This window comes from Trichomycterus rosablanca, chromosome 8 (assembly GCF_030014385.1).
Source record: "Trichomycterus rosablanca isolate fTriRos1 chromosome 8, fTriRos1.hap1, whole genome shotgun sequence".
NCBI classification, from domain to species: Eukaryota; Metazoa; Chordata; class Actinopteri; order Siluriformes; family Trichomycteridae; genus Trichomycterus; species Trichomycterus rosablanca.
The window spans coordinates 8,297,148-8,322,697 of record NC_085995.1 but is presented as its reverse complement, the minus strand read 5'-3'; the positions used below and the strand labels follow the sequence as shown (position 1 = coordinate 8,322,697).

The following is a 25,550-nucleotide window of genomic DNA, read 5'->3' as shown; positions in this document are numbered from 1 at the left end:
TAATACAATCCACATTGTGATGATGTCACATGTCCTGTAATAACACTGTCTTCAATGTTGTCATGTGGGTATGTCATCACATGACCAAAGTATCGTAACTTGTAGAACTTAATATGGTTCAGTAGCACCTTTTATGTTCTGGCCATCTTGTACACTTGCTCATCATCTTCCTCCATGAGATTTTCCTCCTCCATGTCTTTCTTCCTCTTTCTTCAGTGTCCAGACTTTACATACATAAGTGATTACTGGCCAGACCAAGGCTTTCATCAATCGTAGCTTGGTGATGGTGTTAACTGACCGTTAACTGACGCCCATTGCCATTATTGACGTCATATCACCAGCACATGTGCAGTATTTGATACTCTTCTTCCCAAATATAACAATGAGTCCAATTGTTCCAGTCTTTTACCTTCCACATTTGGCATTTAAGTTGAGAGCTGCACACAGGTCATTTCCATAATATTAATATTCTTTCCCATGGAGGAGCATCTCGTCTAAATAAATGTCTCAGTGTATCTGATAATGTTTTTCCTCAATAAAGTTGCCCTCTTTATATATAGGCAATCTTAAGTTTTATAATCTGACAGTTAAATGTTACGAGCTTCTAAGCAAACCTCGACGACTTCACTGGAATCTGTAAGATTGTATTTCTAGCCAACCATGGAATAACCTATTTTAATATTTTATTTCTGTTAGATTTTCCATGCTTTTTCTGATGCCCCGTGGCATCTTTTAGCATCAGGCAATTATATCAATATTGTGGTGTCACTACGGTCCATGTAACTCCTTAGATCTGACATCTATATATAGATACCTAGGATGTTTCTCCAAATTGCTTTATACAGATCCATGCACATCGAGCCCAGACACCTTTCGTCTCTTTCCAAATTGTGTCGTCTGCCCCCCTCCGCTCCGCCATCTATATCTCGCAGTCCTCTGTGCTTTCTGTGTGCACTCCGACGAATTATTACACCTCTGATGGTTGTTTATAGCACTATCAGTCAACCTAGTTTCACTCCCTGAGCATCTTAAATAAATACAACCTGTCTGCTTTCAGTTTAGAAGCTCTGTTCTGGAAAGATTCCGTCTTTGCACAAGTTATGATTCTGTGATAAACAATATATGGCCAAAAAACGGCGTTAATATAAAGTAAGATGCACAAGATTTCACTCTTCTGGAAAGGCTTTCCAATTTTGGACTGTTAGGGAGAACATGTGCCCATTCAATCAAAAAAAGCATTTGTATGTTGGACAATCTAATTCATCCCAAATATGTTCAGTGTGTTTACTGACAAAAAACCATAACACTGGAAGCTCAGCGGTTAAGGTACAGAACTAGTAATCCATCACCTTTAACCCTCAATTGCTTGGACTGTCACAAATGTAAGTCATGTTGGATTAAAATGTCTTGTTGTGCCTTTATGCCTTCACATAGCTTAAATATTTTTTGTCACTCTGTGATGACAGTTTGTGTGCTGTGTAAAACATCTCTTTTAATTAAGTCTGTGTTGATAACACTGCATTGCATTAATGCATTGATGCTTTATCAATCACAAGTAAAAAAAAACAATAACAATAAACAATAATTACATTAGTAATTTTTTGTGGCTTGGCTGGTGCAGTGGTAAAACACGCTAGCACACCAGAGCTGACATCTCACGCTCTCAAGTTTGAATCTCACCTCTGCTGAAAAGGCACCTATATTGACTACAATTGGCTCGTCTTCCCAGTACGGGATTGCTGGAGAGGATTCCTCATAACTGATGAAGTTACGACCTATACTGGCTGATTGATGGTGCCTATAGAGAGGCGAGGAATGATGGAAATCAGTGACTCTCCGTACGCAATCCTGTATAAACTCGACACTGCACACGTGTCGGAGGGGGCGTGTGTTAGTCACGGCTGCCTTCAGTCAGGGGTGGATATCGGCAGCAGCAAATGAAGTGGAATGCGATCGAGTAAATGGATACGACTAGACTGGGAGAAAAATGGAAGTAAAATGCATTAAAAAAATCAACATAAAACAAGTTTACATTCTCCTAGCCATTATTAGTCTATATATTTTATATTTTTAGTCTTAGTTGCAGATCAGTAACTCAGTTTAGGTAAAATCCTGAATAACTGCTAGAATTCAAACAGTTAAATAAACTTAAGTAGAGATTAAGTAGAGATGTATTTGTATCATGATATACTGTAGCTTTTTGCTTTTACCACAGGTCCTTGGGGGGTGTCCTTCAAATCATTCTGACAGGCTCACTATTTAATCTTCAAAATAAAGCATATCCTTATTAAGAATTTTCTCTTATGGACCCTTAGTTTCATTTACAAAAAATGTAGTTCATCCTGTAAAAGCCGTAGCCACTATAGAAGCTGCCTGCAAATCACATGTCAACATGATCATTTAGGTGAAACGTCTGCATGAGATGTTCCTAATGAACTCGTTTAATGATTCTCCAGTGTCATTTGGCAAGAAAGCTGATGTTTTCTGTTTTTTTGACACCCTAAATTTGCATACCAGGTTGTTTTGTTTTGATGCCTACTATTGGATGAGTAGAAATGACATTACCATGTTTAAAAACCTTGTAGAGACTGGAGGGATTGGAGGGTCTGACCCTCCTAATTAGTATTAGGACCCCCCCCCAACAAGAGGTAAAACAACAGTTTGTGGGGTTCGTTAGTTAGCTAATATATAACCCGGTTGCCACTGTATAATTCACACTTAGGGTGCAACTGTTGAAAATTTTCATTTCTGAATACTTGATCACATACTAATATATTTAACATAACATCATAAAATTAAGCCTATAACATCAGTTTATGTAAAAAGTACAAACTTTTGCATTTGGTGCTTTATGAGTGTTTAATTTTAATACATTTTAGGTTTAATATGGTTGCAGTTTTATTTAGATGTAAAGCTGCCACAATTATGCCAATGTGTTTTTGTGATTCATAATGTGCCAGTGTATTCACAGATCTGTTGTTAAACACTTTTATTGTATAATCTGACCCAGAGCGCTCATGATATCGCACAGCGTGTCTTTTAAAATCGGTAGATTAGTATGGTTAGCATGCAGATGTTTCTTCTCAATGGGGCTCTGCAGGCTCTGTGTGATTTGTAGTCAGTAAGACAGTGTTATATACTTGATCCTGTCCACACAGTAAGGCCGTAGTCATGAACTGAACATTGGGGAGAAGGGGAAAGGGGCCGGAAAAAAAACTAGAAAGTGGTTTATAATGATTAATTAATTAATTCATTCATTGTCTGTTTTTACCACCACTTAATCCTGGTCAGGATCGCTGTAGGTTCAGAGGAAACCCATAAGGACACAGGGAGAACTCTACAAAAAAAGGGTGGCTATCCGGTTGAAGAATCAAATCCAAACCTTTCCTACTGTGAGGTGACCGTGCTACCCGTTGTGCCACCATGCAGCCCTGTGTTATGATTAATGAACTCAAAGAAGTAGTTAAAGCATAAAGACACATTCTAGCAGACAAACACAACAGCATGCAGCCTCCTGGTCCTCTGTGCTGTACTCTTCAGTAAATAATGAGAAAAGAATTAAAGCTCCGGTAGTTATTGGTGTACGGGGAGGCAAGTGGAGTTCATTAACCTGAACTGATTGGGCTTTGGGAAAGGACTGCATTTCTTCTGTATAAGTTGTCTGGACCCTTATAATTTAGAACCTGTGGTATTTTATTACACAGTTTGGGAGATCATTTAAATGGGCTGTGACTTCTAGCTGGAGAGGAATTAACAGAGTAAGTGTTTTTTAAACTTTTGTCATTGCTACTGGATCTATTCTTTGGAGTGTCAAAAAATAACTTCATTATTTATTTTCTGACCAAAAGCTTTTTCTCAAATTATCATTTTTACACCATCAAATAAATATTGTATTAAAAAACCCAAAAACCTATAAAGTCACATTCAAATTGTAAAAAAGTTTGTGGTTTAGTCATGGAGTTTTAGAAAAAGAACAGTTGCAGAAATGATTGAAATTCCAAGACTGCAATACAAGATACATACAATAATAAACTACTGGTTACAAGGTTTAAGACATCTGCATTATTTTGACTAGTGAACTGCACAGTGGGCGGCACGGTGGCTTGGTGGGTAGCACTGTCGCCTCACAGCAAGAAGGTCCTGGGTTCAATCCCCAGGCGGAGCGGTCAGAGTCCTTTCTGTGCTGAGTTTGCATGTTCTCCCTGTGTCTGCGTGGGTTTCCTCCGGGAGCTCCGGTTTCCTCCCACAGTCCAAAAACATGCAGTCAGGTTCATTGGAGACACAAACTTGCCCTATAGGTGAATGGTTGTGTGTATGTGTGTGTATGTGTGTCTGCCCTGCGATAGACTGGCACCCGTCCAGGGTGTTACTGTGTGCCTTGCGCCCATTGAAAAGCTGGGATAGGCTTCAGCACCCCCTTGCAACCCTGATTGGATAAGCGGTTAAGAAAGTGAGTGAGTGAGTGAACTGCACAGCACCACCAGTGGATCACAGACGACTGGCCGATTAATCTTCAGTTCCTCGTGCAAGGTTTTTGTACTTTTGCTGACTTAAAAGTCACCGACTTGCACAATCTGACTGGAATCTGGACCCAGTTTGTTTACCACAGCATTTCACGATGCCATGCAATATCTTCTGATTAATGTCTGGTTAGACAGGGGTTCATCCTACAGCAAGACAATAAACTGAAACATTCCTCCAGACTGTGTTTACTACCTTTGAAAACGAGAACAACATGTTAGTCCTTGAAGCATGGAATTGCCGGACTTACAGACTGCAGACTTAAATCTCATTGAGCTTGTATGGGAGGAACTGGACAGGAAGGTTGAAGCAAAGCAACCTACAAGTGAAACTTATTCAAAAAGTTTCTACACTAAAAACTCTATTTATTAAGAATTTCAAAAACAAACATCACTTTTCTACACAGTCACCTTCTGATGCATTCCCCAGCGTCATACCAACTTTTTAATGCCATCAGCAAAAAAATGTTTGTGGTTGAGTGTGTAGCCACTGATGCATCGCTGCTTTCACATCATCATCACATGAAAATCTTCTTCCCCTTAAAGCTTCTTTAAGCATCCAAAAAGGTGGAAATCAGATGGAGCTAAATCCAGACTACAAGCTCTCTCTCAGTCTCTCAGACACGACCAATTACTACTTTTTGAAGAGATGCAGTCGGCTACTGTACACAGGTCGGAGGGGGCGTGTGACAGTCTCGCTCTCGTCAGTCAGGGCAGGGATTGGCTTCAGTTGAGAGGAAGCATAATGCAGTTTGGTAATTGGAAAAAAGTCGGGAGAAAACGGGGACAAAATGCATAAACAAATTAATATATACTGTATATATACAGGGGTTGGACAAAATAACTGAAACACCTGGTTTTAGACCACAATAATTTATTAGTATGGTGTAGGGCCTCCTTTTGCGGCCAATACAGCGTCAATTCGTCTTGGAAATGACATATACAAGTCCTGCACAGTGGTCAGAGGGATTTTAAGCCATTCTTCTTGCAGGATAGTGGCCAGGTCACTACGTGATGCTGATGGAGGAAAACGTTTCCTGACTCGCTTCTCCAAAACACCCCAAAGTGGCTCAATAATATTTAGATCTGGTGACTGTGCAGGCCATGGGAGATGTTCAACTTCACTTTCATGTTCATCAAACCAATTTTTCACCAGTCTTGCTGTGTGTATTGGTGCATTGTCATCCTGATACACGGCACCACCATTGGATGCACATGGTCCTCCAGAATGGTTCGGTAGTCCTTGGCAGTGACGCGCCCATCTAGCACAAGTATTGGGCCAAGGGAATGCCATGATATGGCAGCCCAAACCATCACTGATCCACCCCCATGCTTCACTCATGCAACAGTCTGGGTGGTACGCTTCTTTGGGGCTTCTCCACACCGTAACTCTCCCGGATGTGGGGAAAACAGTAAAGGTGGACTCATCAGAGAACAATACATGTTTCACATTGTCCACAGCCCAAGATTTGCGCTCCTTGCACCATTGAAACGACGTTTGGCATTGGCACGAGTGACCAAAGGTTTGGCTATAGCAGCCCGGCCGTGTATATTGACCCTGTGGAGCTTCCGACGGACAGTTCTGGTGGAAACAGGAGAGTTGAGGTGCACATTTAATTCTGCCGTGATTTGGGCAGCCGTGGTTTTATGTTTTTTGGATACAATCCGGGTTAGCACCCGAACATCCCTTTCAGACAGCTTCCTCTTGCATCCACAGTTAATCCTGTTGGATGTGGTTTGTCCTTCTTGGTGGTATGCTGACATTACCCTGGATACCGTGGCTCTTGATACATCACAAAGACTTGCTGTCTTGGTCACAGATGCGCCAGCAAGACGTGCACCAACAATTTGTCCTCTTTTGAACTCTGGTATGTCACCCATAATGTTGTGTGCATTGCAATATTTTGAGCAAAACTGTGCTCTTACCCTGCTAATTGAACCTTCACACTCTGCTCTTACTGGTGCAATGTGCAATTAATGAAGATTGGCCACCAGACTGGTCCAATTTAGCCATGAAACCTCCCACACTAAAATGACAGGTGTTTCAGTTATTTTGTCCAACCCCTGTATATATGTATACTTACTTACTTAGACCTAGATCCTCCCATGCTAGCTACCATATTGGCTAGCTACTGTTTAGCTTTTGTCTTTATCTTTGATTATACATATTTGTAATAAATCATAGTGCTAAATAATATAAAATAATAAAGTACAATAATGAAATGTTTTAAAAGCAAATCATACTGTGTATGTAATGTTTACTATTTATGCTAATTTATAAGAACCTTGTATAATCATCCTGTATACAATTAATTATAGAGCTCTATTATATTTTGCATTTGACATAATAACCCTTAATTAATTATGATTACATTTATTCTTTTATTTATTTGATTAAAATGTATGCAGCTGATTATAACAGAGGCTAATAATGTACAGCCTAAAGAAAATCTCCTCTGTTGTTTAAGTTTAACATGATTATCATTATTATTTAGCCAAATCAGAAGCAAAATGTTAATCAGGATTAAAATAGTTATCAAAAATAATGATGACCATTAGTCCAGCTTTTAATCATTCTGACTAGAGTGTCATCAGTAGATGTGGCTACTTGTAATGATGTAAATGCTTGTTCATGCAAAATCTTCAGTGAATGTAAAACCTGAAGTATCAGCACATTATCAGCACAGCTATAGAATCAAATCACTCATATAGAAAAGATACAAATTCTTTACCAACTTTTAAGTTGTACATATTTTAGTTTACAATTGGACCCTGGTTCTATACAGTCTTAGTACTTGGATCTGTACTTGGGTCTTTGTGTATTAATAAGACAAATTTTATTCTGATGACACAGCAGACTCATTGTCCTTAAAGATTTACACATAAAGATTGATCTTCATTCACTTTTAATGAGCAGCAGAGAGTGTACTGACCTCAGACTGATAAATAATGTAGGAGCAAATAAATAGTATTCTTTAGGACTTGGGGATGGTAATGTATATACTAGAGCTGGGTGATATGACAATATTTACTGCCCGATGATAGAAAAATGTCTACGGGTTAATGCATTGATGCATATTAATCACAGACATGATGCACAGACATGGGGCCGATCGCATGTGGCTCACTGGGTGCAGGATTATAACCTTTGGTTTACATTAATACATTTTTATGTAAAATAAATGATTAAGCATGGCAGAAAAATGCATTTTCTTTTTACTGAAGCTGACCCAGCCAACACCCTGATTTGGACAGAGCCGCTACTTTACTATAGATTAATTGTTTTCAGACTGCAGAGAAATTTTATAGAGCTATTATAACTCATACATTAATACATGTGTGCAGTTCACATTACATGACCAGATTTTGCGTATTATTGTGGCTTGTTAATAATAGCTAATAAAAAGTTAAAAGCCACCAACGTAGATGAATAAATGATATATAAATATGCAATACTATCAAGGTCATAGCCATAATTTAAACATTTGGGGGACCAAATCTACAGGGGGAAGGAAGAAACATTCCTGCTATATTAATGACTGATGGGAACACTGACTGATTTTAACATTACGCAAAGCTAGTGAGTGAAATATGTTTATTTATAATATTTACATTAATATATGGGGCATTTGGAGCAGATATTCTCCACCCGGAACTCGGGCACTATCCACCCGGAACTCGGGCACTATCCATTGTAATTGCTGCATACCTGTTAGTTGGTTTGAATCTCCTGTTCTACCACTTTCCAGAAGGTTCTCTTGGATAAAGATCTACAAATAAGCTCACTAAATTTACTTTTACATTCATGAAATCAGTTTGAAATTATCTGTGCATTGTGACAGGGTACATTGTGATGCATAAAGTACCCATAATAAGGTAAAAGGTTAATTGTGGCCATAAAGGGTCGCATACGGTCGCCAACAATACTCAGTCTGTTGTGGAAACCAAGTAGTGCTCAAACCATTACCACCACCACGTGTAGCCTGAAGTGTTAACATAAGGCAGGCAGGATCCATGGATTCATGCTGTTTAACCAGTGTCCACCAGAGCTTTGGTTCAGGTCTGATGTATTGTCTGTAGCATCTGTAGGATTCCTTTTACTCATACAGCCCCAAAGAGTGGTTATGTATGTTATTTATCATGTTTTACACACTTTGGTTACATTCATGATAGGGCAGGTAGTTACTGGTTACACAAGATTCATCAGTTCAGTTAATGTTTAATGTCAAACACACTCATGGACAATTTTGTATCTGCAATTCACCTCACTTGCATGTCTTTGAACTGTGGGAGGACAACGGAGCTCCTGGAGGCACCAGTGCTACCCACTGAGCCACAGTCTAGCCCAGTTATATAGGTTAATATCTCATTTCAAAGAAAAGGTTATCCATGAAGTACAGATGATCAACAGAGCTCATGCTCATGCTTTTTTGCGTATTGTAAATGGGACAAATTATGCTGTTACAATTTTGATAGAAATGTTTTTTTCTTTTTTAATATTTGTACCATTTATCCCTTACAAAGATATGAAATCTTTACATTGTGGCTTTGAATCCAAGGCCCTCTGGTCTGTGTCTTAGCCATTTATCTAAGAATGGTATCTGTCATGTCCTATTGTTTGTTTGTTTATTAGGATTTTAACGTCATGTTTTACACTTTGGTTACATTCATGACAGGAACGGTAGTTACTTATTAAACAAGGTTCATCAGTCCACAAGGTTATATCAAACACAGTCCTGGACAATTTAGTATCTCCAATTCACCTCACTTGCATGTCTTTGGACTGTGGGAGGAAACCGGAGCACCCGGAGGAAACCCACACAGACACAGGGAGAACATGCAAACTCCACACAGAAAGGACCCGGACCGCCCCACCTGGGGATCGAACCCAGGACCTTCTAGCTGTCAGGCAACAGTGCTACCCACTTAGCTACTGTGCCGCCCTCATGTCCTATTGTGTGACATGAAAACATCATCACAGTTTTTCACACAAAACTTTTACTTAATTTTTTTAATTAAAGAATGTTACAAATTAAGTCACGTTTAATTTTGGGTTGTTCATTTTAATGCCACTATTATTCAATTAGACAAATATTAACCAAAAAAGCTAACTAAAACTAACATTTTTCCACGTTGACATTCAACTTCTCACCTTCCTGTGATATACAAGGTAGGTGTTGGTAGTAAACTTGCAACATCCAATTAAGAAAACTCATTTAAAAACCCACACAAGAGCTCATTTCTTTTTTATCTGTTAAATTCTTTCCTTAATGAGAGACGATTCGATATATTTTGCGCAGAAATGAAACGGCTCATTCCAATTAAGTCGGCTATTTGTTCTGCTCAGCTATAAAGCACACCTGGGATTTGCTTTCAGGTCCTCATAGGTTAAGCTTTACAAGCAATTGCTTCTGTGAAAACAAGCTATATGCCGGTGCTCTTCTGTGAACCGAACTCATTAGGCAAACAGAGTCACGGTAAAATTCAGAGGAAGCGGCGTTTGTTTACGTGTTTGAGTGATGGATTACAGATTTCTCTGTTTTTGTTGATAACAGGCTCAGATCTGCAGGTGTGCCATTCGAAGGGTCTTACGTGCTGCTCCCGCAAGATGGAAGAGAGATACCTTCTCACTGCCAAACAGAACATGGAGTCCAACCTGCAGGCCAGTACCGCCCAGCTCAAACTTCTTATCATCCAGAACGCCGCCCTCTTTCAAGGTCAGTCAATCAAGTTATCCAATCAATTTATCCATCATTGCATTCTTTAAACAAAGATCGCAGTACTGTTCACTCTACACAACTTTATCTATTGGTGCCACCACTGAATTTACTTTTGACAGGGCACATTGTGATGCTGGAAGTACACACAATAAAGTAAACGGTTAATTGTGGTCGTAAAGAGTCGCAAATGGTGGGCAGCTATACTAGTAAGTTGCTCTGTGCTTTGTGTACGGCGAGCCACACCCTGATCACATTATCCCTCATCTCTGTGCAGGCGCCATCAATCAGCTAGCAGAGGTAGTAATTGCCTCAGTTATGAGGAGTCCCTGTCCGGCTCCCACTCTGTATGAACAACAGCCAATCGTTGTTCGAAATGTCAGCACTGTTGTGCTAGCATGTTTTACCGCTGCACCACCTGAGCGGCACTAAGTCTCCATTTTTTACTCAAGGAGAGGTTTGCTTGGACTGAATTTTATATTATATATGATTTGCATTAAAACAGGTTGACCAGATGCATATTTTTTGTCACGTTTTCATTTGGTATATCCAATTCCCTTATGCACTACCTGTGTCGAGTAGGCCAGGTAGGTTTGGCATTTAGCACACCCTCTGTGTCGTGTTTTTAGCTGCTTTACTCTTTGACATCTTGGACATTTTGATTGAACGATTGCTAACTGAATTGCCGTAGGATTGCTAGGACCGCCTCATAGTGCAAATTAACCAGTAAATGTGAGGCACTTGAACGGTACACAAACCGGTTGCATATTACACGGGAAACGGCTCATTTCATGGTCTGTGACACAATTTTCACGGCCGTTAATTAGGTAGGGCCTTAATCATATAACACAATATTCAAATTTGTCAAGGCTACTATATACACTAAGGGTTTTAGCCAAGCAAAAGCGTGTGCAAAGAGATTTTCACTACCGGCCGAACTGGAGAAATATCTGTTGATGTCATATTTAGCTGGTAATTGGCCACTTCCTATCTACAGCCAATCTGATCCTCGGATTCCTAATCAATTTACTGTGAGGCAAAGGACAACTTTGGATAAATGGATCCTCCTGATTTTTCAGCTAAACTAATTGTCTTATTAGACTCGAGTTGGTTGCATTGGCTAATTGCTTTACACTAACAATGTTAGCGGTAGTGGCGGTGGCCGGGCTCTTGTCTACTTACCACCGTGGTTCAATGCTAATTGCTTCAGCGCCAGGATTGGAAGAACTCCCCAAGCAGGCCACAGAATCTCTAAAACACCCTTCTCTTATCTCGTCTTTTATGCCCTGGCACCGTCCCGTTGGGAATAGCGAGCCAGCTTTGCTTGCATTTTTTTGTACTCCTCTTCACATGGCTTTTTATCTTTTTGTACTTTTTGCTGCAGCGACAGATCAAAGGGACTCTCCATCTCTATTCCGGCATCCATGTTCCCAGCAGCCCTGACTGCCCCTCCCCTAGCCGACCTGGCTTTCTCACATTGTCGCAAAAAACACCTCTCAAGGTTCATTTTCTTTTGAAGGTTCATTTTCTTTTCAACTTTGTCAAACTATCATAAAAGTTAAGAGGCTCTGTCAGTGGGACTGTTCTGGATCCGGAGACAAGCTGCTTGCACAATGACACACTTTTAAGAGCAGCTACTTTTAAGCTTTTCTTCTTTTGCTTTTGTTAGATGTAGCAACACAATGTCGTTTTTTAATACCAGCAAGCAAACATAAGCCTCTTACTGGTGAGGTAAAACACACATTCAACCACTTTAGTTTTTGTTCTTCATTATACTAACAGTGCATGTATCCACTTCAAAATGACACTGAATGGTTTTATTGTCTGAGTACTTATTTATTCGAACAAATAACATTAATTAGTAATTTGTTCCAAAGTCATTGTTGGCAATCACGGCTTGAAAAAGGTGAGAAACAATTACATCATTGTGGTGAATGTTGTGAATTCTAAATCCTGTATTAATTATGAATGGAATTATTATTGTTGTTATTAATTAAAGTCTGGGAATTGGCTATGCACGTTAAGGCTGCTGCGATTGGTCGACCTAAATATGTGTCAACATCAATATTTTAAGTAGATGCATGGTTTTTAAAACTATGTTTATAAATGATCCTTTTTAATTTCTACAAAATATCCATTCATATAACCGTGCAGGACCTCAGTCGTATTTGGTCCAGTCACTGGTTGGCGACATGGTCTTAAAAAATGCCGTCTGCAGCAGTCAGAGGCCAATTGTAGAGAGCTTTCAAAGAAAAGCTAAAGGTTTTCATTAAGCTCCTTGATCGCGGAGATCTTGGAATACCATATTGCTTTGCGAGTTCAGTTAGGGCGCATGAGATGCGGCAAAATTTTTCCTTCTATATTGTTTCATTAAGCTTCTTAATCACGGAGATCTTGGAATACCGTATTTCTTCTCTCAGCTGGTCCATCAGGCACAGACAATCGTGCCTGTTTGGATGCTTAACCAGTTTGATAGCACAGACTGGGATTTAAATAAGAGAGCTTAAATTCTCAGTGGATGTAGGCTAACTCATTAGACCGTTATGTAACTCAAGCACTTCTTCTTTCATTAACTTTTTTTCGCTTTACTTACCTTTTATGATTGTTCTGTAAGCATGGTGGATAAGCCTCTGTCGCATACTGGGCTGTTCTGTTCTCCTGCAGATTATTAAACCAGTTACAAAGTCAAAGGAAATGAAAGTGGATGGATATATGCATTGGAACTTTATTAAATGACAATCAAAAATACCTGTTGTCCCTACAGACACTGTCCGTTTCAATGCTTTTCTCATAACTGCTCATGACAGATATTCAACCTGATGAAGAATTATTCATGCACTACTCAGAGAACCGTCTAACAAACAAGTCCCCAGCCTAATTACAAGGACCTTCTCTTACCCAGCACTTAGACCGTCATAATCAGACGTACGTCCTGATCTTTGATGGCGCACACTTTAAAGTGCACTTGAGCTAGGTTTATGACTTTAATTATTATACTTAATTAGGGGCATCTGAAAAAAGAAATTGTACGTTTAGAGTTTTAAAAGTTAAGCAGGGGACACTTAGCTTCGAGCAGGATTTGTACTTGAGTTTCTGTACTTATTCTTCTTGGGAATATTTAAAGCAACAGAGTTGAAGTGTCTGTGTTAAAAAATAAGTCAATAAATACAGTGGTACCTCAACATCGTTGGTTCTGGGAGTGGCGTCAAGTTTAAAAGCTATTGAGTTTCAAGGTATTTTTTCCCATAAGGATGTATGGGGAACCTGTTAATCAGTTCCATGGTCCCGTGGAACTGCATATATTTTATGCTAATGTAAAATAATGGGGATGTTTTTGACACCTGTACACTGAAAATAACACAAATATAATATAAACAACACTGAAATACAATTAAAAACAGTTAAAAATCAATAAAACCTTTATTTCTTTATTGTTTCCTTATGTGGAGATGCTTGATCTTGGAATACTGTATTGCGTTCAGTGAAGACGCATTCACATGAGAAGGGGCAAAATAGCTTTGGAGTTCGGTGGTGCATAAAGCTTAACATGACTTACTGTACTAAAACAACGAGAATTTATATGAAGTAATAATTAAGAGAAGTTTAGTATTCTTGTGTTGTTCTTTTATTACATTACGTCACACAAGTTTTTTTTTTAACGAGAAGCGTTTTAGACTCTCTCAGAGAAGCTGATTCTCACAATTTCTTAGAACCACGAGCTGTAAGACAAGTTTAAAAGTGAAACAGGACAAAAATCCAGATAAACACAGATACATGTGGAGGCTTTCAGAGTGAATTTGACGGTTATTCCACACAAATTTAGATTCGAGGCGCTCAGGTGGCGCAGCGGGATATTCCGCTAGCACACCAGCGCCGAGATCACCAGCATTGCCACCGGTCGACTGGGCGCCATCTAGTGAGCATAATTGGCAGTGCCTGCAGCAGACTCTAATTGGCTATCGTGTCTGCTAGTGTGGGATGACCGGACTATGTTGGTGAGGTCTTCAAATGCTGTGTAAGGACCCTGATTGGCAGATAGAGAGGCGCCTGTGCAGAAGCATGGGTGAATAAGAAGGGGTCCGCTAAGGACTGCGCACAGGTCGGAGGAGGCATGAGGTGGAAATATACCCTCCTCGAATGCATTCAGGGATCCCTCAGCAGCGGAAGACAAATTGACTACATTAAATTGGGAGAAATATGGAAGAAAATGCATAAAATAAACAAACAACAAAAAAAACAAATGCATATTTGTCTCATAGTCGCACTTTGATGACGTTTTACCACACCATTCAAAGTCAACACGTCGAGTTTAAGGGAAACAATGACTTTAAGGGTACAAATTTCTTGACGAAGGGTGTCAAGTTTCAAAGATTTCGAGTTTAGGGGACGTCGAGTTACAAGGTTTAAATGTACTGGCCTCTTTATTAGGAACACATACTGTTAGCACTCGTCGTAAGTGTTCATTAAGAGACTGGAGCTATTTTCTTTTTTTACGTAATGGGTGTCAATTAGGGCTGCAGCTAATGATTTTGAAAATCGATTAGTTTAGTTTTTTTGTGGTGTTGTCAAAGTGCACCCTTAAAGTTCATCTGTATGCTAGGCGTAGCTTATAGAATAATCATTCGATGTAAATGAACACAACCACGTCTCACGTCTCGCAATTTTGCAATTAGACGTTATTAATCCGATGTAATGAACTTGTACACATTGTTCTCGTCTTTCTTATTAGTGCATTACTGAACTATAAGTTCGACTCTTTGCTCTGTTTTCCACTCAGTCTCCTGTTCAAAATAGCCTGTCTCACCATATCTATAGAATGATTTAGTTCTCCATCTCAGTTTTTCTATAACCCAATAACAGCCAGACATGAAAGGCAGCCAAATCTGTTTACTCCCTGCCTGGGGCAAATTTAATAACTTAATGATGGTAAAGGAGGCTGTGTCATCTCACAAGCAAGCCCTTCATGCATCATTTGCCTGATGAGTGTGAATAGGCTTGGCCATTATAGCATCTTTTTCAATCTACTTATAATTAGTTTTTCAACTCAACTCAAGTTTTATAGTAGCATTTGTAACAGTGCATTTTACAAACTCTTAAGTCTTAAGAGTCTTGGCAGACACTGGTTTAGTTGGTTAAAGTCTTGGTGTGATCTTTGTATCCTTAGGTTTTGGGTTATACTTAGCAATGTTTATATTTGTTTCTACTTGTTCAAATGAATAATTCACTAAAAGTCGATTTTTCGGTGCCCAGGTGGCGCAGCGGGATATTCCTCTAGCACACCAACGCCGAGATTCTGAACTCCTTGGTTCAATAGTTGGCGTTGCCACCGGTCGGCTGGGCGCCACTTAGCGGGAATAATTGGCAGTGCCTGCAGCAGATATTAATTGCCCACCATATCTGCAGGGTGGGGGTCGGACTTTGTGTGGATGTGTCTTCATATTCTGTTTCCCATTCATAACAAATACAACATGATCGCAAAACCTTTCACACTAGGTGATTTTTAAATCGCCGACAGGTTCAGATATTTAACATGCTAGATATTTTTCTTGAGTCTGCGAGCGCTCTGCGAGCCGCTCAGATCGAGTCGTTGAACAGGACAGGCAGGAGAGACCAAAATGCAAAATGAGATATAAAATGCTACTAATTAAATTTATCTACTGAAATCTAGTGTAACCCATTTCAGTGGGTTAAGAAACTTAGATGGCTCATCTAAAATAAACCCTGTTACACTAAGCTTCTTTTATACATTTTCTGGTTGAGCTCACATCACTAAACAGCTCTATTTGAGGACAGTATATTCTCCCAGCTTCTGTCATCAGGATGCTACGTTTTATGGGGCCAAGGTGAATTTACTTTTTCCAGCTGAGAGCATGTTTTTGCAGTGGAAATGCCAGACTGAATAAATTGGGCACCGGCGCTGGCTTTAGCACCAGCACACATAGGTCAGAACGTCCTAGGAGGCATCTCGAGGTCAGAGCCAAGTGGGTTTACACTGGGTTTGAAAATCAGCCTTGCAGAAACATAGCTCTCCAGGCTTGAGTTGGGCAGCTCTCCAACAAAATCCCCATCTGCAGACACCTCCAGACAGGAATGTTAACCACACTGCAGTCAACGGAGCTACCTGATATAGCATAGTGGTGTAGTGGGATCTTATTTTAATCCCAGTACAATGTTGTGGTGAAGAGGCTTGTATGGAGTACGAGGGAGGATTCTATTTCATGTGATAAAGCATCATTGTCTAGATTAAGAAGCAATGACTTTTAAAGCTCAGGTAGCCATTATTTTATTCATACTATCTATCAATTGATTTTCTTTATTGTAGTTATAAGTTTTCTTGGGTGGCACAGTGAATCTGGGTTTGATTTTTGCCTCCATGGACTGTCATTATCTTTGTGGGTTTCTTCCAGGTACTCCGGTTTCCTTCTACTTACCAAAAAAACTAGCAAAATGTGGGTTGGCTGCTCTAAATTGCCCTTAGTTTTGAGTGAATGAGTGTGAGTTCATTGTTGGTTGTTCCAGGATGTGCTCTTGCTTTGCACACTGTGTTTTAATTGAGCCAGGCCCACTGTGACCAAGATAAAGCAGTTAGTGTAAAAAGGCAACTTTGGTTTAATAGACTTTATTAAATTGGTTTTAGTAAAAATGTCATTAGAAAAAGGTGAAATGAAACCAAAGTTGCTGGAAAACTAAATTCACTGTTAAGCTCTATGAAGGTTAACCCAACTGATTCAAAGAATTTTGGGATGTATATATTTGGCCAATTTCTTTTAACCAGTACTGATCATCAATGGTTAACCGATAACCTTAGTGTCCTTTCAAAACATTAAACACATCACTGAGTTTCATATCAACAAGTCACACATGCTTTAATGATTAATAAACAGCTTAATGTTCCAAACATGGCAGTAATGTGGAACAGTAAGATGGTCATAAACACTGTGAAATAAACCAATTCAGCATTCAGAATGTAGATTTTAAACTCCACACAGAAAGGACCCAGACCGCTCCACCCAAGATTCAAACCCAGGACCTTCTTCCTGTGAGGTGACTGTACTGTCCACAGAGCCACCTTGCCACCTGCTAACTAAACATGCTAAAAAATAGCAGTTGCTAAATTGCAGTTACTCCTGATAGCATTACTGTAATTACTAGATTACTAGTTGGTAGCGAACAGTTCATTACAAGTACTAACTAACCATTCATTCATTCATTATCTGTTTTTACCAGTGCTTTATTCTATTCAGGGTCATGGTGGGTCCAATTCACTGGGCGAAATGCAGGAAATCACTCCAGACAGGTTGCCAGTCCATCACGGGACAAACACACACACACACACACACACTTGTACCTAGGGCAATAATTTTAGTAGCTCCAATTAAACAGACTGATAAACCAGAGCACCAGAGGTAACACGGGAAGAACATGCAAACTCCACACAGAAAGGAAACCGACTGCTCCACTTGGGATCGAACCCAGGACCTTCTTGCTTTACCCAAGCCAGTAAAATGCAGTTGATATGTTACAGCTCCTCCTGATAACATTACTGTAATTACTACAAGATGATAAGCAGCATTTTACTTTCATACTGGCACATGATGCAAAATATCCACATCATGTATGTAGAAAAATATAAAAAAACTCACACAAAGACTCCACACTAAAAAACTTCACTGTTTGTGATTTTAATGTGTAACAGATTCAGTGTTCATTATATACATTATATAAATGAATAAAGTTTGGATTAGTAACTTTGAATGTGGCTGCACACAGAGCTGGCACATGCTCACTCGGGGGGTTTCAAATCGGCGCTCTTACTCAGTACAGACTGTATCTGCGCTCTCAATGGGAACCAAGCATCAGCTGTTGGGAATTAATTTAACTGGCATTTTTAATAGACAGCATTAACTAAGCAAAAATTTAAGTCTTTATCTTATGTAGGTGTACAAAATGTGAAGGGGCATAGCAGTTTGTTATGCTAGGCTACACTTTTTGGTGGCAATGCATCTGCATTTGTGTGACTTTTAACTGTCCCATGCACTCGGACAAGGTCCAAAGGTGACCGGGCTTTCTCTGTGTCTGCCCCGAAACTATGGAACAGCTTGCCACTTTTTTTTAAGGCGTCCCCTACAATTGATCGCTTTAAAACCAACTTGAAGGCCTATTTATTTTCACAGGCTTTTGGGTTTTAGCATGGCTTTTTCTGTGCCAACTGTTTTATTTACATTGATTTTTATTTTGCTATATGTCTTTTACTGTATTTTATGTCATTGATTTGCTTTATTATTGTTCTGAGTTTATTGTACAGCGCCTTGGATGGCACCTAAGGTCTTTGAAGGAGCTTTATGAATAAACCTGACTTGACTTGACATGACAATGCCGAGACTCCAACTTGCCAACCAGGCCAGGCTAATAATAGATAATTGGCCCTGTCTGAGGGAGGGATGTCAGGATCAGGGATTGATTCATATATCTGTGCTGTGTGCTAGACCAGTGTTCCCCAACCACCGGGCCACGGACCGGTACCAGTCATTTATTACCAGGGAGCACAGAAAGACTAAATCATTAACGATCACTACAAAAGCGATGGAAGCACTGCTTCCATTCCCAACATCCTACCTCTGTTCAGTAGGATTTTCTGCAGTGATGGCAACCAAAACAAAGTTACGGAGTAGACCGGACATAGGGAACCCATTTCGGGTGTTATTATCTCCCATCACCCTTTGGTTTGTAAGCGCGATGAAAAAAAAATTAATCAAGATTAAAAAATTGTATCTAACTATTTTTATTTGGCTGTTTGTGCCACGTAAATCTGTGTCTCTGTGGTAATGAACTGTATTTCAGATGAATTTGGATATAAAGCGCATGAACTGTACACAGAACTGCACATGGACTGTATATAGCAGTATGTGTAAAGTCCGGGTGTTCTGTCCACACCGGATCTGATTTTATACGGCCCGCATCTTCTGTTTTAAACTGCATTACTTGTGACCCGCCAGCGCAGTCAAACAGAAAAAAGTAATAAATTATCGTCGCTGTCCGATGAAAAACTACTTTTAGCGGTTTTCACTATTTTTACGTGTTGATGAAAAGATGAATGAAATCGCGCAGTCTCTGTAACGAGTATTTTCATTGGCTGCTAGACCTGTCCATCAAAACCGCTTATATCCTCCTCCCTTCCCTCAGGTACTGTTTGAGACAGAAGTGAAACTGCGTGATGTTTCATCTCTACAGTTTATTCAGGTTATTCTATCACATGGTTATAAACATGATTTATATTTGTGATGTTTGTAGTTTTTTAAAAACACATTTGTATCTGATATTCATATGATCTAAGCATTTACATGGACTGTATTAATTAACACTTTTTATAGCTACAGTCAATAACTTATATATAATGTCTGATAACTTGATTGTTTTAGATATTTATAGGTGTTTAAATGGTAATTTAGAACAATATTTCCCAGTCATGTTTCTGCACAACACAGTATTAAAAGCTTTTCTTAATAGATGACACAGAAAATCATGTCTGTTTTGTTAATTTCTGGGTTAGCCAGAAAGCTTAAGCACCAGGGCCCAGGGAAGGGGGGGGGGGGGGGGGGGGGGGGGGGGGGGGTTCTGGGGTCCTCCAAGACATGAACTCAACCACTCACCTCACTTTTTTTTTTTTAACTGGGGCCCATGAGCTCCTAGTTACATCACTGGTGTTGCATCTAGAAATGGTCCTTGCAATAAAAATGTGCATAACTGTTCAAATTTTGCTGAATTATTAGTTTGCGATTAGTTGCGATTAATCACGATTAATTTGGCTCTTTAATCGCGATTAATCTCGATAAAATTTTTTTATCGCATGACAGCCCTAGTTAATACCGAACACACTGGCGTGCTTCATCGAAAACCCACTGCTTTTCTGTCTATTAGGAATTCCTGAAGGAGCCCTTCATTGATTGTGGTGTGGCAGTTATTCCTTGAAATAGCAGGCAGGTTAAATGGTTGTGGTTTGTGAATGAGAGTGAGCCACTGGAGCAGGGGATTGAAGTCGCGATAAAACAGATGGTGAAACCCAGAGAGAGAACTGAAACAACCCATGACGCTGAGGGTAAATGTCACATTTTCATGAAAACTGCTAATCATCTCTCAGCTTTTATGAGCTCTCACTTCAGCTCGGAGGTCTGCTCCGGAGATTTCCATGTTAAAAGTGCACCCGTGTTTGTATTGTGCCCCATTTTTGTAATATTTGTCATTACAGTGGCTGGGTGAGAAATCCTCCAGCAACATTTGTAAACTGTCTGCTCTTATCTGCTCGACGTACCGCACCCAGGATGCTTCCTCATGCATAATATTGCTATTTAACACACTTTAAGGTGTTTGATTTTCGCTCGGCTACTAAAACGTACCCACTGTCCTGTGCATTCTGTGTGTTGGTGTGTGTAATTGTCCGTCTGGTGTTTGATTTGGCTCATTCCCTCCAACTTTAGCGGCTGCGCCTGTGTTGATAGCGCGGCAATTCTTCCACGCTGCATGGGGCGTATTTGCATTTTTATTTTCAAGACTTCAAAAGCGGCCGCGCTATCGCGCCGGAAAACTCACAAGGAAACAGAGAAACTCTCAGCGAGTTAAATTTGGACATGAGGCTTTCTCGAGCCTGGGCCCGTCTCTGCCGCTAAGACTAAAGCTGATTTTTTTATTATGGTAATCGAGTGGGTCATTGTTATACTCAAGTCGTTTCAGGCTGCTGATGCTCCTGAGCAGAGCATTTTTGGGCGAGAACAGTAGGATATGCAGCAGAAGATTAACAATGGGCTGAATGAACGTTCATCTAACCGCTGAAAACACAGCTAAAGGTTCACAACGGACTTATTATTCTTAGTGTGGAGATATTCTGTACAAGGTCATTGTCTGCCTTCAAATAATACCTAGTACAGTTATTAAACTTTAATGGATGAGTTTTATTTAATGGTATACAATATAAAATATTCATCTGTAAAGTTACATCAACGTGGTTGCAACAATTAGCAAGTTACTGTATCTAATATCTCAGTAAACATTTAGTACAACTGTAAAATACTCTAACACACTCTTAATTACTACTAATTACTGTGTATTAGGTTACATATTAAATTACAGTAAACTCACATGCATTGTATTTTAAATTACAGTATACTCACATGCACTGTATATTAAATTACAATATACTCATGCACTAATAAAAAATCCAGTAAACTCATACAGACAGTATAATCACAGCATAATTACAGTAATACAGATGTGGTTCCAAGGGGTGCATGGCAGGATCACTCTGATCAGTGCTTCAACCATCCCCCCTCCTAGATGTACCCAATCATGTCGTGTAGATGCGGGCATATAGATGACTAAATAAACGCATTTATTAAATTCACTGTCTGGTGGTTTTTCAAGCAATACCATCTGAGCATTTAGTAGTGGTTTCCAGCTTTGCACTACACAGACTGAGATCTCTCCAGATTCCCTGAATCTATTTACAGTATTATGAACAGTAGATGCAAACTGTTGCAGATGCAAAATTATTTGCAAACTGATTTGCAATTCTCTCCTGAAGTTTGGCACAAAGTGGTGAGCCATGACCGATCGTTGCTTGTAAAGTCTGATCATTTGGTGGATCCTTTCTTTATACCCAATCATGATTCTCTCACCTGTTACCAACAAACCTGCTTATTGATGGTGTGTTGCAGGCATCAATTTCTACATGTGTTCATATTTACAAAATACATTGAAGTTGATCTGTGAAAATACTGGAAATATTTTCTTTCTACTTGTTTCTGTGTTTTACAAAATCCAGCTTTTCTGGTAATAGGTTTAATTAATGTTTTAGAAGATCTATAGGTGTGAATGAGTGAGTTAATGAGTGTAATGAGTCAGTAAGTAAGTGAGTGACAGATGCCCTGCACTTGATCGACTTCCTGTCCAGCCTGGATTACTGGTTTGCGCCCGGTGTTTCTGGGTTGCTTTGTACCTATCGCAATTTTAAACTGATTGAAGTGAATAGTGAACATGAATGAATAAATAAATAAATATTGCACATCAGTACTTGTTATTGCAATGTTGTTGAAGTGTGGGGGTAGGAGGGCTGTATTTGTTCAATTCAACAATTGAACTAATAATAATAATAATACACTATACTTATTTAGTAGGGATGTCCCGATCCGATCTCAAAGATCGGGATCGGGGCCGATCAAGGCATTTTTTAACTGATCGGAATCGGCTTTACTAAACCCGATCGTAATCCCGATCTTTTGTTTTACATCAGCATGTCCGTCCGCTGTGTGGAAATAGTTTGAATTGGAAAGTGAAACAAGTCCAACAGCGAAGTGTAATGTCTGCAATGTGATCGTTTCATGAGGCGGTAGGAGCAGAGCTGTGTTCATTACTGTAGAATTTTACTGTTTATATAGTGTGTGAGTCAAGGATCACTCCGGTTTACAAAACAACGTAGTAATGCACTCGTTTAATAAAGAAATAAATGCACAGTATATTTACATATTGTCGGGAGCAGAACTTCTGTTACGGTACCGAATAGCGGACAGCTAGAGTCAAGCACGCTATTCCATGCACTATGGAAGCCCCAAAGGGTCAAAGCACACTCACTTCGCATAGAAACGTCCATCAAACCATTGTCACAATACAAGCACTTTAAAAACTGGCTTTCCTTCATAACAAAAGAGCCTTTCCATTTTATTTTGGTATTCAGGTTTTACTGTAATGCTTTTAAGTAACTTTTTTTCTTATATTCAAGTTAAGCTGCTACACAGATTTCTGTTCATTTTTAGTGTATCACTGCATTAAACAGATTTTTTTTCTTCGAATGTAAAGTTTAAAGTAAAACTGTAATTATCTCACTCATTTTGATTGATTTTGTAAAAATACAAAACATTAAGCCAATAGCTTGGATGCAGCATTTTTTCCTACAGCACGGCAGAGCTATTTAGTTGTTAAACATGTACACTGGATTAATTTGAATAACTGTTATGTACTTGAAGTGTGCACTGTGTGAACAGTATTATCCAGTTCTTATCTAGACAATATCTAGAAAATACAAGTATCGGTTTGAGACTCGGTATCGGATCGGGATCAAAATTAATAATCGGGATCGGGATCGGGAACAAGAAAACGTGATCGGGACATCCCTATTATTTAGTGCTTTTCAAAAACTCAAAGACTAAATTTTTTAGTTTAATTTGGATACGACTTTCTTTTGAGTTTGAATTTCAGTCATGATTTGTTCTGCTGCTGAAAATCAAGGTCTTCTAGCTGTATTTGTATCTGGGATCAGTTGGTGTTTGCTTTTTAGCACCTTTGACATTTCTGTGTATTCTCCTCGTTGACTCCCAGCTTTCTACCTTGGTAAGCAGGACACTAGTCCTCTCCTGTCCTCTGGCTATCCCTGCATTTAAAGTCCAGGAAATGTATTTTTTATCTGGCACCTTTCATTATTGAGCAGGTTACACAACTCAGCCAGTGGTGAGAGGTCACAGTGGTAGAACCCTAGAGCTTCTAAATTTTAACCTCACTCGGAGTGTTTTTAGCCTTCAAATCTGATGAGTTCATTCATCCACTGTAATGAGTTAAAATTAAAGGCAGAACTTGCAGCACTGGAGCACTACAGTCAGTGCAGAATTAGAGGCATCATTCAAGAAAATGGGCCACCATAATTGTATAAAATAAACATTAGGGAGGCATGGGACACAGCAGGTAGTGTCTGTGCCACAGCATTACAAGGTCCTGAAGGTCCAGGGAAACTGGGTAATTGGGTTTGCCCTGGTAACTTTCTGTAGAGTTCGAGTTGAAAAAATGAACTAAAATACTGAAGTACTTGCAAATTGCAGTTAGGTGTAAGTAAGAGATCAGGTTAGTGCGTGATGCCTGGGGAAGTGTTTATTCTGTCTGTAGTATAATTCTTCTATGCATCCTGTGATGCCTGCATAGGTTTCAGACCCACCATGACCCTGATCCGGATGGATAATATTTAAAATTTTAAATTATTCAAATTTACCATTCAACAACTAAACAATTTATCATCAATTATTCAGTCATTCATTGTCTGTTTTACCGCCGCTTCTTCCTAGTCAGGGTCGTGATGGATCTGATTCATTAAGTGAAAGGCAGGAAACACCCCAGACAGGTTGCCAGTCCATCACAGACACACACACACTTAGGGACATGTTTTAGCATTTTATTCATGCATTTTCTCCCTTTTCTCCCGGTTTAGCATATCCAATGAGTCCTCAGCTGCTGGGGGTCTCAATCACATCCAAGGAGTGTATATTTGCCTAACACACGCTCACTCCGATGCATGCACAGAGCACTGACGCCTTCCTATTTGCCCCTACATCGGTGGATTCGTGCATGGTACCAGTCTTGCGCACGGAGAGTCACTCACTGATCTCTGTGTTTTTTCACTTCTGTACAGGTGAAGACCCCACCCCCTTTTTTTAAGACCGGTCTTTTCCCACACAGTCTGCTGCATCACTGCCTACCTGCTAATGGGTGCCCAGCTGACTGGTAGCAGAGCTAAAATACATTTTACATTTACATTTTTAGCATTTAGCAGTACTGTGACAGTTTATTGTCTAAGCAATTAAAGCATAAGCGCCTTGCTTAAGGCCAACAGTGCAACCTGGCAGTAGTGGGGCTTGAACCAGCGACCTTTTGATTTGATTGCTAGTCCAGTACCTTAACCACTAGACACCAGCACTGGTGTCTTAGGTCAATTTTTAGTTTAGTAGCTCCAATAAACCTGACTGCATGTCACCCAGAGGAAACCCACATGGACACAGGGAGAACATGCAAGCTCCACACAGAAAGGACCCTGGTCATGTGGCCTGGGAATTGAACCTAGGTCCTTCTTGCTGTAAGGCGTTAGCACTACCCATCATGCCGACCACACTAAAGAAACCTCTTTGCAAGAAAAGAGGTTGAATACAAGCAAAACCCACATTATTATATTTCATGGAACAGAAAAGCCTGTCATTAATATATTACATTAAAATAATTGTAGTTTGTGTGTATAATGATGATGCAGAAATTAAGGATTCCAGTGCGGTGACGTGATGGTTTTAAGGACGTGAGACCTGAGATTAATTCTCACCTCAGGCCACAGGTTTTTAGGGAATTTGGGTCAGTGCTTGTTCAGCACCTATGGCTCTTTTAGCATTTTCTGGCATGAAGTTAAGGGTTTATGTCAAGTCTGTTTTTAGCATTTAAACCGAAACTCACGAAGCAAATCTAATAACACTGCTTCATGCACTGTGGAAAATATTAGGGGGGATAATTGATGCGT

The 25,550-nt window shown here is 39.7% G+C and overlaps 1 protein-coding gene across 1 annotated transcript in view; it reads left to right on the top strand.

The window, feature by feature from the left end:
* gpc3 (glypican 3) overlaps nucleotides 1-25,550 on the top strand; it is a 195,639-nt gene that overhangs the window by 21,491 nt on the left and 148,598 nt on the right. Inside the window, exon 2 of the mRNA XM_062999806.1 lies at nucleotides 10,076-10,237. Within this exon, the coding sequence (XP_062855876.1) occupies nucleotides 10,076-10,237 (162 nt within the window). The remainder of the gene's footprint in view (nucleotides 1-10,075; nucleotides 10,238-25,550) is intronic.